The 17618-nt window shown below is 52.4% G+C and overlaps 2 protein-coding genes across 3 annotated transcripts; both read left to right on the top strand.

Annotated features, from left to right (window-relative positions):
* The first annotated feature begins 729 nt into the window (after positions 1–729).
* Positions 730–6057, top strand: PIGT (phosphatidylinositol glycan anchor biosynthesis class T). Its single transcript, XM_061441320.1, has 12 exons — positions 730–916; positions 1297–1474; positions 2276–2403; positions 2889–2989; positions 3146–3232; positions 3497–3584; positions 3670–3767; positions 4038–4203; positions 4308–4508; positions 5003–5168; positions 5304–5387; positions 5523–6057. The coding sequence occupies exons 1-12, from the start codon at positions 730–732 to the stop codon at positions 5773–5775; spliced, it is 1737 nt and encodes a 578-aa protein (XP_061297304.1). The 3' UTR covers positions 5776–6057.
* A 2965-nt stretch (positions 6058–9022) lies between these two features.
* BLCAP (BLCAP apoptosis inducing factor) lies at positions 9023–17126 on the top strand. Of its 2 annotated transcripts, none has more exons than XM_061441304.1 (2): positions 9023–9176; positions 15434–17126. In XM_061441304.1, exon 2 carries the CDS (start codon positions 15522–15524, stop codon positions 15783–15785), a length of 264 nt encoding a protein of 87 aa, XP_061297288.1. In that variant the 5' UTR covers positions 9023–9176; positions 15434–15521; the 3' UTR covers positions 15786–17126. The 2 variants fall into 2 exon arrangements, with proteins under 2 accessions (XP_061297288.1, XP_061297289.1); XM_061441305.1 differs by having other exon boundaries at positions 9023–9180.
* Positions 17127–17618: the final 492 nt, after the last annotated feature.

Genomic DNA, 17618 nt, shown 5'->3' with positions numbered 1-17618 from the left:
CTGTTCCTGCTCTGGCTGTATCAGCACAACCGTGGTCAACCCCTCGAGGAAAAGAGCCTGGGAGATAAGCAAGAGGAGCCAGGGAACACTCCTCATCCCGGCTGCTTCCGGGGGGGGTCAGACCTTACTACGCTCCTTCCTGCACAGCCCACCCTCGGTGAGAACGGCTGCAGCACTCCGGTTATCCGGGAACGACCGACGGGAATAAGACGTGAGCTCCATCGGCACAGCCTCGCAGCTGGTGGAAGTGGGGTGCTTCCAGACGGCTCTGTGCCCAGAGATGGGCGCTGCCCTCCGGAACGGAGACCTCAAGGAGCGAGTGAGAGCAGGCAGCGGCGGGGAGGGCTGACACGAGGAGGTTACCCGGGGACGGGCACGGTGGTGGCAGAGCCCTCGTACACGGCAAAGCCTTGCAGCGAACCGCCCGAGCCCGGGCCGCTCTGGAGCTTCCCCTGCGGCTCCCGTTCTGAACGCCGGAGGAGGGAGCACCCGCCGGAACACCCTCGCTCCTGGGCCGGGAGCAGGCACAGCCGCGCAGGTGGCGCCCTCCCGCCGCTCCGGCTTCGCTCCCCACCACGGGCCGGAGATCGCGAGCCGCGGCCAGGCCCTCCCCGGGCGGGAGGAGACGAGACGGGGCCTGCAGCGCCGCGTCTCCTTGGCAACCCCGGAAGCCGCCGCCATCGGCCCTACGGCCGGAAGCGGAAGTCGGCGGCGGTGCGGGGTGGAGGGATGCTGGCGCTGGCGGTGCTGCTGCTGGCGGCGGCCGCGGGCCCCGGGCGGGCGGCGGCGGCGGCGGCGGGCCCCGGTCGGGACGCGCTGCGGGAGGAGCTGCTGCTGAGCCCGCTGCCCGCCGGAGACGTGGCCGCCACCTTCCAGTTCCGCACGCGGTGGGACGCCGACCTGCCGCGGGGCGCGGGTAGGGCGGGGCCCGGGGGCGGAGCCGTTGAGCGAGGTGACGGCGTGCATCGGGGTGGTGACGTCACCGCGTTTGGGGATGACGTCAGCGGGGCGAGTGACGTCGGAGGCGGGGTGAGGTGGCGGGGTGCTGAGGTGAGCGGGGCAGGGCGAAGCGATGGCGGGGAGCTGAGGGCTGCGGTGACATCAGCACGAGTGACGTCACCGCGGTGATGCCATCGGGCTGCTCGTGATGACGTGAGCAGGGGGTGGCACGAGGGGTGACATCATGTTCCTGGTGTGACGTCATGGGGGGATGAGGTGACCCTGCCCATGGATGATCAGCATCCGTTCCAACCCCAACTGTGCTATGAGCTGGGCAGGGGCTGATGCCGGCTGCAGTCTCTCACTACAGGCTCTTCCCGAAGGCGCTGGGGCAGCTGGTGGCGGCGCTGGGCGTGCGGGAGCTCCACCTCGCCCTCACCCAGGGCTTCTGGCGCACCCAGGCCTGGGGGCAGCCGCCCCTCCAGGCACCCGCCGGTGCTGAGCTCTGGGTCTGGTTCCAGCCCACCGTCACTGAGTAGGTATCCCAGCCACAGATCTGTCCCGCTGGGTGCTCTCTGCAGCCACCGCTCTGGGGAGCCGCCCCTCTCTCATGTCAGACAGGCAGGGCTCCTGAGTTGCAAAATGTCTGCTGGAATAAAGAGCCTATGAGCAGCTGTAACAGAAAGCAGAATATAGCCCCCAGCTGAATGCATGGGGCAGGGTGTGGTGCTGAGGGCAAACCCTTGTTCGCTAAAGGAACAAATAACTCCCTTATGGGCTCTGTGATGACAAACCTCTTGTTCTGTTAATATGACGGGGTTATATCTTGACCTCTCATTAGTGACTCACTTCCTTTGACTGCCATCCTGTGCCTGTCACCATCTCCCTTATCACTCACACCCTCTTTCAGCCCCAGCAGCCCTCTGTGTACTCAGAGCTCTCTTCTGCCTACAAATAGCCTGTTCTGGATCTGCTGGTTATGTCAGCCTTCAGAGCTGCACCAAGGTGTCACTTGACAGCAGCCCCTTCCCCATACACCATATATCACCTCCTGCATGCGCCCTGTTCCCCCAGCCTCTCACCCCATGTACCAGCTGCACCCACTACCATGTCCCTGCCTGAAGTGGCTGCCCCTGTCCCCCAGATCTCATGCATTAAAATAAAATACCTAGAGAGCCAGAAAGTACATGACCTGCAGCCTCTACCTGCATGCTCCTTGCAGCTTCTGAAAACCACAGTGAGCTCCCTGGTGTATTTATTGAATGTTGCTAACTTCATGCTTATTTTTCCAAGGATTTGAGCTGCTGAGTAATCTCTGGTATCTGTTCTCACACAGTGTTGACAAAGCCTGGAAAGAGCTAAGTAACATCCTCTCAGGAATATTCTGTGCTTCTCTCAACTTCATTGATGCAACCAACACAGTCACTCCAACAGCATCCTTCAAACCTCTGGGCTTAGCCAATGGTGAGCCAGGCATTGCCCTCTCACTCTTGCTTCTATCTTTAGTACTGCCCTGTGCCATTGCAGGGAGTCCAGCCACAGGTCCTGCAATAGGTCTGGGTCTGTACAACAGGGTCTGTTAACCTCCAACCTCTTCCTGGAAGCATTTCCTCTCCCTACAAGAGAGGCTTGGATTTGAACAGAGGAAACCCACAAGCAGTACGTGGCTGAAGCTCCCAGGCCCTTGTCTGTGTCTGAAGAATACTTTATGAAACAGGACTAGAGGATTTAAGGACTCATGAAGAAAAAAATCTGCTAGAATGTGCCCTCCCCTGTTCTTTCCAAATCACTCTGAACACAGTGGGATCTGTTCCTGATTGAGCTCATGGCATTTCGGGCACATTGAGAGGGTGGTGGGCTGTGAGGTCCAGTGGGGGTGGAAGGGGCCCTGCATCTGTTCTTATGCCTGTAGCAGTACCAGCATGTTGACTCTTCACCTCCCTGCCCAGGGACAGATCATGATCTCCTGCGATATGCTGTCCTGCCCCGGGAGGTCGTCTGCACTGAGAACCTCACGCCTTGGAAGAAGCTGCTCCCGTGCGGCTCAAAGGTAACAGCAAGTCCTGCTGCCTCGTTGGGCCACTCCTGACGGCTCTGGGTTCCTTCCAGTGATCCAGGAGTGTGCAGTGGGAAGTTTCAGCAGGGCTTTTCTGTCAGTGGAGGGAGAGGACAGACCTAGGCTGAGTTTCACCTTCTCTCCGTGCAGGCTGGGCTTGCTGTGCTGCTGAAGGCAGAGCGCTTGTTCCACAGCAGCTACCACTCACAGGCAGTGCACATCCGCCCCATCTGCAGGGTAAGCACAAGGCTCAGGGCTCCCTCCTTTAACACCCCCAAGAGAAAACACAAAGCCTTCTTGTGGCACTGCAAGGTGACACGCTGGTTTGCCCAACTCCCCTGTGGTGTGTTCAGCACTGTGTCTAACACAACTGTTGTCCTGCTTCCCTGGTCTTACTTACATTCCGATGGGATTCTTGCATTCCTGGTGGAGTTCCAGCTCCATCCTGGTTTCCTGCCCCTTTGGAAGGTGTGATCAGTCACCTATCTCTCTCGTGTCTAGGATGCCTCCTGCCTGGCTGTGTCCTGGGAGCTCAGGCAGACCCTCACTGTGGTTTTTGACACCTTTTCTAGTGGCCAAGGAAAGAAAGGTAAACTTGGCAGCTCTGTGCTGTGCTCCCCTAGTGCCCCAGCCTGAAGCACATCACTGCCTGCCACTAACTTGGCTTCCTGCAGACTGGTCCCTCTTCAAGATGTTCTCCCGCACACTTACTGATGCATGTCCTCTGGCATCGCAGAGCAAAGTCTACGTTGACATCTCCCCTAAGAACAAGGTAATGCATACAGACTACAGAATACCCCCTGCTTCCTCAGATCAGCCACTTTGTGTGACTCAAACATCCTCCACCCAGCATGGTGGGACCCCCCAGAAGCCCTTCAGGGGAGTTCCCTCAGGGCAGTGGGGTTGAATGGGGGGGTATTGTAAGACCACTTGAGCTGGCTGTTGGGTGGGGAAGCTCAGGGCGGGATGGAGTGGCCTTGCTCCAGTGCTGCCAGTTCCTTCAAGGGGCACTTTTCCTTTAATGGTCCATTTGTTTTCAAAGGAAAAGGAGTTACTGGAAGTAACCCCTGCTCCAACATCTGTATATGAAGCTACTGTCCAGGGAGACAAGAAGACCTATGCCGTCTATGACCTACTGAGCCCCTCACTCTTTAATACCTCTCACAGCCTCAATGTGCAGTTCAAATGGAAGCGTCCTGAAGACAGCTGTGAGTGACCATAACTTCCCTCCACCTGCATCACTGGCCAGGGCTTTAGGCCTAAAACTCACCTGGCATGGCTCCCCGTTCCTGTCTCATTTTCTCCTTCGCAGCGGAAATGCCGATACCTGTACTCCATGCTCAGCGCTACGTGAGCGGGTACGGGCTGCAGACCGGAGAGATCAGCACCCTCATCTATAACACCCACCCGTACCGGGCCTTCCCCGTAATCCTGCTGGAGACTGTGCCCTGGTATCTGCGACTCTATGTGCACACTCTGACCATCATCACAAAGGGGAAGGAAAACAAGCCAAGTAAGTAAACCCTCCCAGGAGCCCATGCCACCCAATTGATTCTTTTGGCACAAGTGGCTCATTCCAGAGGTGGTTTAGTCCCTCCCTTGGGCCTCAGTGATCACTGGGAAACAAAACATCATAGGATGTTTTCCTAACCTTCCCTTCAGCCCTCACAGCAGATGAGACTTTATTAAGTCTGTTTTATAAAAGGCTCATGGATTGCATTTCATAATCCAGTAACAGGCTAAACAAAAGTGAATTGATTTTTGTAGTAAAGGAAATTCAAAACTGATGACTGGGTCTTATTTTGCATTTGTACCTTTTCTTAGACTTTCATGGGTCATCAGATTTATAGCTGTAACACATGTTTTTTGAGCTGTTCATGTTCACTTGCCCAGGAAACCTTTCCCAGAACAGTGGAAGCAGGAGCTCCCACCCCATGGGAGATGTCCAGGCACTGCGAAATGGAACAAGGTCTCCCTGGTGCCACTGACACCTCTCTTTGGGGTTAGGTTACATCCACTACCAGCCAGCTCAGGACCGGCAACGGCCTCACCTTTTGGAAATGCTGATCCAGCTGCCAGCCAACTCCGTCACCAAGATCTCAATACAGTTTGAGAGAGCCTTACTGAAGTGGACAGAGTACCCGCCAGATCCCAATCACGGCTTTTACGTCAGGTAACGCATACCTCGGCTCCTTGTCCCCTTCTGGGCCTATGTAGGACTTGCTGTCCAGGTCTCTGGGGACAGGGAAAAATTCTTGCCATCTCTTTGCTGACAGCACTGACACTAATATGTCCTCTGTCTCCTTAGTTCATCTGTGCTTAGTGCCCTAGTGCCCAGCATCATTGCTATGAAGGACATGGATGTGGAGGAGAGCCCACTCTTCACCTCACTGTGAGTGTACCTGTGCTGAGGAGCAGGGCTGTACCTCAGCACCGGCGAGCTGCTGGCTGCTGTCATCCCAACTGGTGAGCACGAAGCAGAAGTCCTGTGTGGGCTGACTCTCCCTTTCCTGCTTCCACTCTCCAGGTTTCCTTCCTCTGATGGCTCCAGCTATTTTGTGCGCCTGTACACAGAGCCACTGCTGGTGAACTTGCCAACGCCAGACTTCAGCATGCCCTATAATGTCATTTGCCTGACCTGCACCGTGGTGGCAGTGTGCTACGGCTCCTTCTACAACCTGCTGACCAGAACATTTCATGTGGAAGAGCCGAGCCGGGGCGGGCTGGCCAAGCGGCTGGCCAACGTCATCCGCAAGTTTAGGGGGGTGCCCCCTCTCTGAGAGAAACCACGGCAGCTCCATGGAGAGATCCAAGGAGCAGAGCACTGTTGGCCCCTTGTCTTTGATTGAAGCAGTCTGCTCCATTCTTCTGCCTGGATATCTCGTCGGGATCCAATAAGCTGAGAGATTGGTTCCATCGTGAAGATGGGAAATGACTCTAAGCCCATTGACTACTGAACTGCACTGCTATGGGATTGGGAAAGGTGTAGGACTTCTGTTTGGGAGAGGGGTAATTTATATGCTGGGAACAATGCTAGAAGTAAACTTGACCAGTTTTGTACATTTGTGCTGCTCCTGGTTGTTTTTACTTTCTCAGCCCCACGTGCAGATTTGACCCTGTAAGACTGTGAGCCACTAAGTCTCCAGCATGCTACGTGAGCCAGCTGGGAGGAGATGCAGACACGGGAAGGGATGTGACTGCAGCAGAGATGGGTTCATCTATCCTACCACCTCACCTGCAAAGCTGCCACGTTTCACAGCTCCCTCGTTCCATGCTTCACCACATTTGAGCCAGTCTGCAAATTAATTGTTGGCCATGGTGTATGTCTGTCCCCTCTTTCTCAGGAAAAAGCTTCTCTAGCAGTGTTTTGAAACCCCTCCATCTGCTCAGCCCTCTGCAGCACAGGATCCTCCTCTGCCGCCTTGGTATCGTTTCTGCATATCTGTCCAATGGCTCCTCTGCACCCACAGTATCCGCAAAGCTTCTGAGAGCCTCTGGGCTCAGAAAAGCCCAAGTGCTGAGCTGCAGCCAGACAACTTACTTGGTAGGGACACACAGCTCCCTACAAGCAGCTAAACAATGCACAGGAGCCCATTAGAATAAATATTACTCGGAATCACAGCAAAGCACAGCCAGAGGTCCTTTAAAAGCTTCCACTTGAACAGAAAGACCATAAAACTCCCACTGCTTGGTGTCCTGCATAGAACAGTCTGTTCCCACTGTCCTGGGTTTACCTTTCCCTTCCCTGCTGGAGATGCCTTCTCTGCAGCTCCTTATGGACCCACTCCACTGGATGGCTCCCTGCAGCCTGCAGAGCTGTCAAAACATGAAATACATGAGTTTGGGAGGATCCCTCTGTCCCTGCTTGCTATGAAAGATGCCACAGGCCTGGGAGCTCATGCTGGTTGCAGCCCCAGGACTGCTGCTGCGGCTCCGCCAGCCAGGCTTCAAGTGCAAAACGGAACTTCTTTATATAGAAACTAGAACTAAAACCAAACAAACACCAAGCGAGTGTGCAGCTCCTGCATCAGCAGAGGGAAAAGCAGCCAGGAATCTCGGCCCACACTGCAGTTTGCAAAGAGAGTTAAAGACCTTAATTTGTTTCAGGTTGGGTCCAGTATAAATCATGCAGACTACAACCATCAGCACGGAGCAGTCAAGGTCCCACTAGCCTGGCTCCCCAAGCATTAGGTGGGATCTGGCAAAGCGCCCCAAGCACTGGGGCCAGTGCCCATGGGCACAGCTGGCACCACAAGCCAAACCAGACAAAAATAGCACAAGAAACACAGCACTGCTGCAGGAAACAGTGTCCCTGAGCTGAGGAGGAGGAAGCAGCCTGTGCCAGGGCCAGCTGGGAGCTGCCATAGAGGTGGCATCAGCCAAAGGGTTTGGGGCTGTCCATGTGCAGTGCCATAAACCAGGAATTTAAACAGCCTGTAAGGAGCTCAGCTCAAATTAACAGCAGGGCAGGAGGGAAACCATCCAGGTGGGATTCCTGCCTGTTGGACCATTGAGGGAGTTGGTCTTATCACACCCATCAAACATAGGGGCCAGCCAAGCAGAAAGCCCTATGGGACATGCAGGTGGCTCTGTAACCATGACTGGGTGGGTTTAAACAGCTGGGGAAAACCCAAATCTTAGTGTTTGGGTTTGTTTTTTTTTTCACGGACTATTTCGCTCCTTCCCCTGCATGGCCCCCTTGGGTCAAACTGTGCCTGGTAACCTGCTGCTGGGTGTCTGCAAAGGGAAGGGCTGGAGCTGGAACACTCACAGCAGCCCAGGCTTTGCTGCCAGCACAGCAATACTCAGCCAGTGTCACAAACAGAAGAGTTTAAGAGAGCTGTGTCTGCTCTATACCTCTTTGAGACATAGCTTAGGAAGGGCGCAGATGCCCACTCTACTGCAGCACCGAAAACTGGGGCCCCTCGGGGCTGGATGGGACTAAATCAGCAACTGCCATGCGCAACAAGAAAGCAGCATGTAAGCAAACCTAAGAATAGTATGTGATGCAATGCAGGGAAGCAAGGACTTGGTGTGGCACACAGTGCAAACACTCTGAGCATGTGGACAGCGTGCAGTGGTTTGTAAGGACACGTGCCAACCACACACAAAAAAAAGCCTGCAACCACCATGCAGCCACATACAAGAAGAGCACACCCAAAGCAGGCCACCCGTCTGAGAAACATGTGAGCTGCCTGCAGACATGCAGTGCCCTTCCATATGCAAGAAAGCAGGTGAACAGTGCGTAAAGCAGCACGCAAACAGTGTGTAAAACTCCATGTGCACAGCGTGCCATGCAGCCAACGTGCCAGAGCCACGCTGTACCATGCAGCTGCAGCAAACTCTGTGTGAGAGAGCGTGCAAATGACGCTTAAAATTTAAAAGGGGAAAGAAATGCATAAATACAGATATTTTCTGTGAGGGTGCTGAGGCGCTGGCACAGGGTGCCCAGAGAAGCTGTGGCTGCCCCATCCCTGGCAGTGTTCAAGGCCAGGTTGGACACGGGCTTGGAGCCACCTGCTCTAGTGGTAGGTGTCCCTGCCCGTGGCAGGATGGTGCCTGTGGAACTGGATGAGCATTAAGGTCTCTTCCAACTCAAACCATGCCATGGTTCTGTAACTGTTTATAAAGGAAGGAAACTGGAGAGGCCACACCATGAACCCTGTGCTCAGTTCTGGGCCCCTCGCTACAAGACAGACATTGAGGTGCTGGAGCGGGTCCCTGGAAGCGTTCACACCCGCTGCAGCCGAGGCCCTCCGTGCCGTGGGTTAGCGGTGGCCGTGGGTTAGCGATGGCCCTGGCAGCGCTGGGGCGCGCATGGACCCCCCTCTCCCCAAGCTCCTTCCCCACCACGCCGGCTCCATGGGACGCACGCCCCGCCGCTCGTGGCACACCCGGCCCGCGCAAGCGCATTGCCCCCCGCTCCTCACTCCGCGCACGCGCACTGCGCGGCTTCCAACGGCGCCGCCTGACGGACGGGCGCGTCCCCGGCGCCGGAGCTCGGTCCCTCGGCGGAGCGGGGGCAGCTGCGGCCGGGGCCCGGTGGACGGCGGCTCCCTGCCGGGGCGCCAGGGCGGCCTCTCCCATCCCGTCCCTTCCCTTCCCTCCTCAGGGCGCGGCGCGCAAGGGTCCGCGGAGGAGGCGGCCCCGGGATGGCGGCGTGAGGCGGCGGCGCCGCGCCGTGAGTACGGGCCACAGGGGGCGGAGGGGAGCGGGCCGAGGGCTTGGGGGGGTGTGCCGGGGCCCGGCTTACCTCCGGAGCGGCGGCGGGGGGGAGAGGAGCCCCCATGGGGGGGATCCGCGTCCCTGCGGGCCTCGGTGCCGGCGGAGGTGTGCCGGGCCCGGGGGAGCAGTTGGGTAACTTTGGGGGCCGGGAGGCAGCCCTTGGCGGGTGCCGGTGCGGGGAGAGCCGCGCTCCCGTAGCAGAGCCGGCTCCAGCCCCGCGAGCACGCTGAGGTTATCGCCAGCCTCGCGGCGTGTGCCCCCCGCCACGGGCTCCTCTTCCCCCCTCTACACCTCTGCTCTTGTCGGCACCTTCCAACAGCAGGCCCAGGCCCATTTCCTCCCAGAGCAGCACAACTCCCTGACATCCTTCCACCCAGCAGCGCGCTGCTGTGCCCGGCCGGGTACCTTCCCCCGTGGATGCTTTCATCCGGTTGCAGAGCAAGCGTACAACCCCTTTTGTTGTACAAGCATTGCTTATTACATCCCAAACGGGCAAGAGAATATCAGAACAACGCTCTTAGATGCAACCCACAGCACGCCAATCTCTCCTATACTTCATTTCCCCTGTATTCAAACATTGCAGTTGATCTTGAAAATACTGTGGTAGCAGAGTACCCTTTGCCTTTTAACTGCCCAAAACCTCCTGCCAATGCTGTATTTTTGCCTTTCTTTACCCAAGATGCAGAAAACTGGCCTTTATGAGACTATTCAGACTTCTGAAGCCCATTGAAGGCACAGAGAAGAGATCCAAATTGAAACTCGTTTTTTTCAGGGAACTTGGAATAGGCCTGGAGTTGGTTATCTTTGGCAGTTAAATAAAGGCAGAGGGTGGGAATGAGGACCCCTGAGGATTAGTAAATCAGTACAAATGAAGGTAGTGATACTTCAGATGACAACTGTTGATGCTGACATCTCTTCCCCACCACAGAGCTGGCTGACTTCAGGTTTTGTTCCTGTGATTTGCTGTGCAGAGAAACACGGATCATACCCTGCCCTCCTGCTCACAGGTGGGGTTTATTCACCCCAGTGCTGGCAGGGCACTGCAGTCCTGGCGGAGCAGGCACTGCACTACCTCTGGACACATCAATCCCCAGTCAGTAATGAAGCTCAGAGAGCAGCTGTGGAAGCAGTGAAGACAGTGGCTTAGCAGAGCCTCTGCTTTTCATGAAACAAGTTGATTTGGCTTGTCTCAAGCTTGAGAAATCAGAACACTTCATAACCCCAAGGCTTGGTTAGTCAAGGATTTGCCGCTCTTTTGGACACTGTCTGCAATTGTATTGCACCATTTCTGAGCCTACATCAAGTGTTCAAGGCACAAACTTAACAGAGACTGGGCTGAGGCCTTTGCTAAAAATTGAAGACTCGCTTTTTCCAGCTGAGTCATAACCAGCAGATAAAGCTTAAAAAAATAGAATAAATAGGAGCAAGGCCAAAAACCCTGAAGTGAGATCCCTGATACTGTAAATAGGTCTTAAGTCTGACCAATTATGGTGCTTGGGTTTTGAGAGAAGGAGTTGGCATCTGGAGAGCTGGTCTGCTGCTGAGATTCAGCTAAGAAAAGCAGGCTTGTTACTTGATAGCTCTTTCACCTCTTTCCCCCCCAATACTTTTGATATTGTGTATTTTTAGTAGGGTTTTGGGTGCTACATGGTATTTGAACACATACTGGCAGTGTGAAGCACTGCCCACACACATTGGTTCACAGCATGTGGCTGTGACAATTTTTGGTTTAAGTGAACTGTACCACAGGTCAGCCTTATAGGTAAGAGGCTCAGTGCAAGTCCCTGAGGCTTACTCTTAAGTTTATGTGCATTGTGTAACCTCAGAGATTTTTATCTAGACAGTGTAACAGAAACTTCAGCTTCTGGGAAAGGGGGAGATTGGCACCCCCCAATAAAAAGGTTACTCAGTCTTTTATCACAGCCCTTTTGGCTGCCAGCCTGGGTGACCGTTTCTGTAGCATCTGCTGGGGATGTGCCTTGTGGAGTGTACTGGCTTAACAGCTGCCTTGGTAAGGTCTGAACAAGCTTATCTTTTACATGCTTAGTGAAAGCTGGTTGATTATTCTCCCCTATCAGAGTAAATGGACTACTAAAGAATTGAGAAAGGTACAGGCTTGGTGTTGACATGCTGATGTATAAAACCTGTGGTTTAGGAACACCTCCTGGCCTCTTAATTGCTGAATTATCTTGTAGAATATCAAGGAACAGCTTGTGAGCTCCTCAGATGGATTTACACGCAAGTGTGACTGATGCATTACAAAGCACTACAGACTTGGGCTGGGCTAGTCTTTTCACTTGTCATAATTAAAGCTTAGTTTCTGCCTGGGAAAGGTTTGCAGCTACCCTCCCCCTGGGGTTGGAAAACCCTCCCCACAAACATATGCCAGTAGGACCTGCTGGTTTTGAATGGGCTTGGGAGAGTAGATGGCAGAAAGAAAGGCTGCCAACACGATGGAAGCTGATTACTAAGCATGTGGAAAAATATTGGTTTTTGCTTACTAGTGAGGTGAGCAGGGAACCTCCCTGGAACGCCTCCTGGAGCTGGCAGGGAGGGGGCTCTGGCAGCACATGGAGGTCAGGGAGAGCAGCGGGAGCGTCGCCTGTTCTCTGCTGCTGAGGGGTCTGAAGTGAGTTCAAGTGGCTCCGAGAGCTGCAGAGGAGTGAGAGGAGGCAGTGGTGGGGCGATGAAAAGGAGCTGTCTGGTAAACACGAGTTGTCGCCAAGTCAGATGATTGAGCAGGAGCACGAGAGCAGTCTGGAGGATAGCAGGACACCAGCCTGGCCAAGGAACGGGATGAGTCAGGCAGGGGGAGAACAAGAGCAACTGGTTGAGGAAAAGCAGGATGTGGTTGTGAAACAGGGAACTGGTAGGAATACTGTTGGGTGACAGGTTATTATTTGCTCTGGCATGTGGTAATCTTTAGCCTAGATCATCAGGAGGGGACAGAGAAAACAAGGTAGGAATTCTTAATTTGCAAGTTTCACCTCGCTTGAGAATCAAGGCAAAGCTGGATGTTGTGTGGCTTCAAGAACTCCCTGGACGCCACGGAGACTGATGGTTCCCTGCTCAGTAAGAGTTATAGCGGGAGATGCTGCTTCTCTTTGATTGATAGCATGGAAAGAGAGCTCTGTCTCACTGCCAGCTGTATAAAGGAATCTTGAGAGAGTAGCTAGGAAGAGTGCATGTTACTAGTGGAAAGTACATGAGGAAGATAAAGCTGCAGAAGTCTCTCATAGTAGGTACCTTGTCTAAGAACAGCTGTGGGATGCAGCAACGGCTCTTCAAATTTTAGCTAATGGATAGTGGAGAGGCACACGAAAATAGAAACAAACTGACTACAGATACAAGACTAGCTTCAAATGTTTTCATTTGTCAAAAGTCTCAGAGGTTTGAAGGGCATTGGCTTTGAAACTCACAGTAAGAATAACCACTATTAAATGATTCTTTCTTCTGTAGTGGTTGCATTGATTGTTACAAGCAACTGGCTCTGGCAAGAAATACCAACATTTAAATGTGTATAACTTGTTCTGAGAGAGCTTTGTGTTTGTAGGAAGTGTTCAGGTGATTTTACATGCTTAAAAATCGACTTCAGCCTTTGCTGTGGTGAGGAGGCCAGCCTAGAGTGAAATGCAGATGCATCCCAAATTACAATTACACTCTTAAACTGTAATCAGGTGTAAAGTTTAGGGGCTAAAGGCTCAGTAGTGACACATTGCCTTATTAAAGCCTACTGATTTGTGACATTGTCCTGGAAGATTCTAGAGCTTTGTTCCAGCCTTGTGCTCTTCTGACACATTGTCTTAGGTTGTTTTTTATCCATTCCTTTAGACACAGAAAGCCCAAAGCAATTGACTGTGGGCACTTTAAAGCTTCAAGAAAGGGTGATGCAAAGATTACCACATGTGTCCAGCTACAGTCAAGCTGATGTGACTTCAGGGCTGGATCTAGCAAGAGAGTGACGTGATGTTTAGGCTGTGTTTGTACTGCTCAGTGTTTGGAGCACTTGGGAGAGAAAGACTGTAGGAAACTTCAAAGAAGGAACATTTCGGGAGGATTAAAGCAGCTGCAGATCATTGACTTGGTACAGTTTTGTTGTATTCAGTTCAGTCTGAACTAAAAAGCTGGGTGGTGGGGTTTAATTGCCTCCCTGGTCAAGTGTTTGGTGTTAAATCTCTCCTCCCCATTATTCCCCTGGGATAAAAAAAGTTCCTTAATACTTCAGAGACATCTCAGTGGTTCACAGAGGCTAGCAGACAGCATGGTTTCTTATGAAATAAGTAACTCATATTTCCAGTTTACAGATGGAAGAAACAAGCTTGGGACCAGGCTTGTCCTTAAAGCGAGCAACCTGCATAAAACAGGACATACTGGGAGTTTTATTCCTTTGACTTGATCCATATTGCAACGTGATACTCTTTGGCTGCCTTAACTGCAGCTTAGTTTTATTAATTGAACACAGGCTGCCCTCTCTCTGTTGGAGAGCACTCTCTTGCAAGAGCAGCAGCACAACACTTTCCCCAGATACTCTTAATCTGTTTGCCTTGGTGGAGATTCTGGCCTGCATTCTCTCTGACTAATATTAAAACAGCTCCTGCTGCTAAGAGCACAGTGCACGGCAGCGTGGTTCCTGCTTCTGACAACAGAGCTAGTTCATACCTGTGAGCTCACAGAGCTGTGAGATGAGTCTGACCTCTGGTTTTTTGGAAGAGAACCACGTGTGGTTTTCTCTTGGCTTTTCTGTGCAATCCCTCCTTCTCTCTTCCTTGGCCAGCAAATCCCTTCCCCTGCCAACAGGAGTGGAATGTGCTGTTTGTTTACCTTCTCACTCTTTCATCCTACTAACCTTCCCACCCCCCGGTTGTAATCCTGACAGGCTTGGCTCAGCCCTGCATCCTTCTGACAGAGCACTACTAACCGGAGTATTTCAGGAAAGGGATTGCTGCAAGAAGCTGTTGTGTCCAGACCCTGCTTAGTGGGGGTGAGGCCGTGGCATTCTGCAAGGCTGGCACTGTTCTCTGCCTGTCAGTGCTCAGTGTTGCTGGTGCCATCATGATGTGCTACAGGATAGCAGGGAAGAGCTTCTCAAGCTCTTTTCCAGCATTCCCATGTATGGTTTTTCCTTTCTGGAGTAATAAGCTATGAGTACCCTCTTCTTGTGGTTTCCCTACAGTATGAACTGCCAGTTATTCCCTCCCAACAATACTGGTATCTTCTAAACTGGTATTGCTATCCCAGACTGCAAAACTCCACTCTTCTGCCCCCTTTGACTAGTTCTTGCTCTGTATAAACACCTTAGTAAGGTATTTATTGTTTTTAAAGCCATCTGAAATTCCTGGATGAAGATGTTTGTACTGCTTAGGAGAAAACCCCACATACTTGGTGTAGTTGATGTGGTTGCTAAAGGCAGAAGCATGTTTTGTGGACTTGTGATGTGCTGCCATCCCTGCCACAAGCCCTTAGAGGCCACCATTTCCACAGGGGTTTATAATAATCCAAGTTGAGGAAATCCTGTGTTTACAGCACTTATGAAAATTACAGTTTTGAGACTGCCTTTTCTTTGATCTGTTCACATACTTTGTCTTATCTGACTTTAGCTGATTGGCAAGGACTATAAATCCTTAAGCAGGGACTGTCCTGCCTTTTGTTTTGCAGCCTGGACACTGTTGAAGCTTTCCTGGGTGGTTGCATGTATAGCTTGAATTTTATGCTGTCCTGCTGGAAGACTTCATAAGGGGTCTCTGCCTGGGAAGGAAGCAGAGTCACACTTCCTGGACACTTCTTACATTAAGGCTGCCCTAACACTTTGTAGCACCTTGTACTTTACCCCTCAGTTACATTGCTTTATACATCACTCAGGTCTTGGATGGTTTTGGATGAGTGCAAGTGTAGGGCGAGTTGTGGCAGTTTGTTTTCTTTTCCATTTCCCTCTCTTCCTTTCTGTTCCTGCCCTATACTAAAGAAAATGGTCTCAGCTGTCAGCATGAGAAAAAGCACACAGGATACATTTCTATACTAGCAATAACTGTGTCCTCAGCTGAGTGGTTCAAAAAGCAGGAAACTTTCCACCACCTCTGAGACACACCAGGATTTAGCACTGGGAGTTCAGGCATCAGCATATGATGCTTGTGAGGAAATGAAGTGTAGGAGAAGAATGTCTGTTAATTTTGTGCTGTGTTTTTCTGACAGTCTAACATTTCCCCCCTCTTACAGAACAACCTGCCCATCAGAGGAGCTGCTGGAGACTGTTCTGGAGCACATCTGATCACTGCTGCCACAAGGCCCCAACCAGCCATCCACAATGTACTGTCTTCAGTGGTTGCTACCTGTCCTGCTCATACCCAAGCCCCTCAACCCAGCGTTGTGGTTTAGTCACTCAATGTTCATGGGCTTCTACCTGCTCAGTTTTCTCCTGGAACGGAAACCTTGCACAATTTGTGCCTTGGTCTTCCTGGCGGCTCTATTCCTCATCTGCTACAGCTGCTGGGGGAACTGCTTCTTGTATCACTGCACAGGATCCCAGTTGCCAGAATCAGCTCACGATCCGAGCATTGTGGGCACCTAGAAAACGATAGTCTTCCAGTCTGCTGAGGGCTCTTGTTTTGCTTTTCAAAAAGGGTTAGGGCTAGGGAGGAGGGAGGGGGTGTTAGGCATGTGACTGGAGTAAAGACAGCCTGTTTCCTGTAACTGTGTGTGGACTGGAGTGGCAAATTCCTCCCACTCTGCCTGTGAAATTCGACTTGTTTACTGTGTGAACTCTGGCAGCACCACCTGCTTTTTTAGAAGCAGATATCTTTTTTTTCCCCTCCTTCCCGTATCACTGGGAAGGGACACCAGCTCCTCCTGACTGAGCACTGGTGCAGGACCGAACTGCTGGCCTCTGCCCAGCTGTGTGCAGTGGTGCAGTTCTGTGTCACTCACTTGTCTGCGTTAGGCCATGGTGGTCTAACTCAGGGCTCTCAACCCTCTGATTCTGCTCAAGTAGCTGCAAGATTCTCTCCATCTTTGTGTGGAGCCAGTCTTCCCACCTTGCTGCTGCAGGGCAAGCTCAACAGCTCAGAGATGCACTTGGCCAAAAGCTGCTGAAGCCAGAGGCAGTTGAGTCACCTCCTCCTGCTCAGCCTGCCAAAGAGATGCATGCACTGCCAAAGTGCTTTCTGAACTACTTATGCTCCAAGATCATAGCCTGAAAGCCTCAGTTATGCTGCTGCTTTTATAAAGCCTCACAGGTAGTGGAGACTGACTCTTTCCCTCCTAGATTTCTAGGGTTTACCAAGGCTGATAGGATGAATAACCAGTATGCTGCAAGATGCAGGGTTTTGAAAGCCACTGTGAACCTCACCCTGTAAAACTCATGCTAGTCCAAAAGGCCAGGCATGGGCAGGGCAAGAGAGGATCCCAAGGTGGAGTCATGGCTTGAAGCAAGAAAGTGCTTCAGCCATTTTCAGTGTGTTTGGGCCAGGGGTGACAGAAAGTGCTGGTGCTACTGACTGGAGAAGGAAGGAGGCCTGAGGAGTGCCCAGTGTCTCCACCTCCCCTGGCAGAAGGACGTCAAGAAGCGGTGGTGGTGGTTGTGGTGGGTCAGTCCTACAGCCACAGCTGTGCAGAGCCCCATGCTGTGTGCATTGCTCTGTACAGCTGTGGCTCCTGGGGAGCCCAGCCTGGAGCAGAGGTTGGTTTGTGAGAAGCCTTAGAGGGTAACACAAAACACTCTCTCTAAACTTTAAAGGTTTCCCTCCCCTTTTCCATCCGTTTGTCTTTACTTCAGCCTCATAGTGGAGAGCAGCAGAAGTGGCTGTTGCTCTCCTGAGGAAGTTCAAGCTATGAGGTTGTGAAACTTCCAGAGTATTGTTTGTTCATTGCACAGCTGTTCAAAATGTTTAATAAAGCTTTATAAACTTTGGTCTATGGCCTCCTGCCCAGCATGATGCATTGGCTACTCATTGCAAATGCCTTAGCCCAGCAATCATGTGTCTCTATTGTTCTGTTCCCAGCACAGTAACCCCTCTCCAGCAAGAGACAGAGCCTGTTTGCCCTGTACCTCCTAGTACCAGCTCTTGTTGACTGTTTAAACTGACCTGAGAACCATACTGGTGATTGTAAAACAGATTCATCTTGCACACAACACAGGAGGTAGCTTCTAGTTGTATCTCTGCACTTAAGTGACACATTTCCCCTTGGCGTACTGCTTACCAAGTTAAACAGTTCAATTGCTGTGCCCTGAACACTGCTAATCTGCTAATCTCCAGTGCCAGCTGAAAGAGCATTACCTACCCAGCACCTACGTGGTGTGAACCTGTCCCATGACACCACATTGTCCTGACCTATCCCCTGCTGTGGGCAGAGGCCCTGTGGGCACCCAGGAACACCTTAGTTCGAGGGTGTAGGAGCTGTGCTG

This window comes from Pezoporus flaviventris, unplaced genomic scaffold, assembly GCF_033815535.1.
Source record: "Pezoporus flaviventris isolate CSIRO_AGI_PZ_B2104156 unplaced genomic scaffold, CSIRO_AGI_Pfla_v1 ptg000213l, whole genome shotgun sequence".
Taxonomy (NCBI): Eukaryota; Metazoa; Chordata; class Aves; order Psittaciformes; family Psittacidae; genus Pezoporus; species Pezoporus flaviventris.
This window is presented reverse-complemented; position numbering and strand designations above follow the sequence as displayed.

What these genes read in the sequence shown, in the direction of transcription:
- BLCAP (XM_061441304.1), top strand. Translation starts at nt 15,522, where the DNA reads ATGTACTGTCTTCAGTGGTTGCTACCTGTCCTGCTCATACCCAAGCCC.
- PIGT (XM_061441320.1), top strand. Translation starts at nt 730, where the DNA reads ATGCTGGCGCTGGCGGTGCTGCTGCTGGCGGCGGCCGCGGGCCCCGGG. An exon ending in ACATCTCCCCTAAGAACAAG is followed by an intron (nt 3,768 to 4,037) that starts GTAATGCATACA and finishes TTGTTTTCAAAG; the next exon opens with GAAAAGGAGTTACTGGAAGT. An exon ending in AGCCCACTCTTCACCTCACT is followed by an intron (nt 5,388 to 5,522) that starts GTGAGTGTACCT and finishes TCCACTCTCCAG; the next exon opens with GTTTCCTTCCTCTGATGGCT.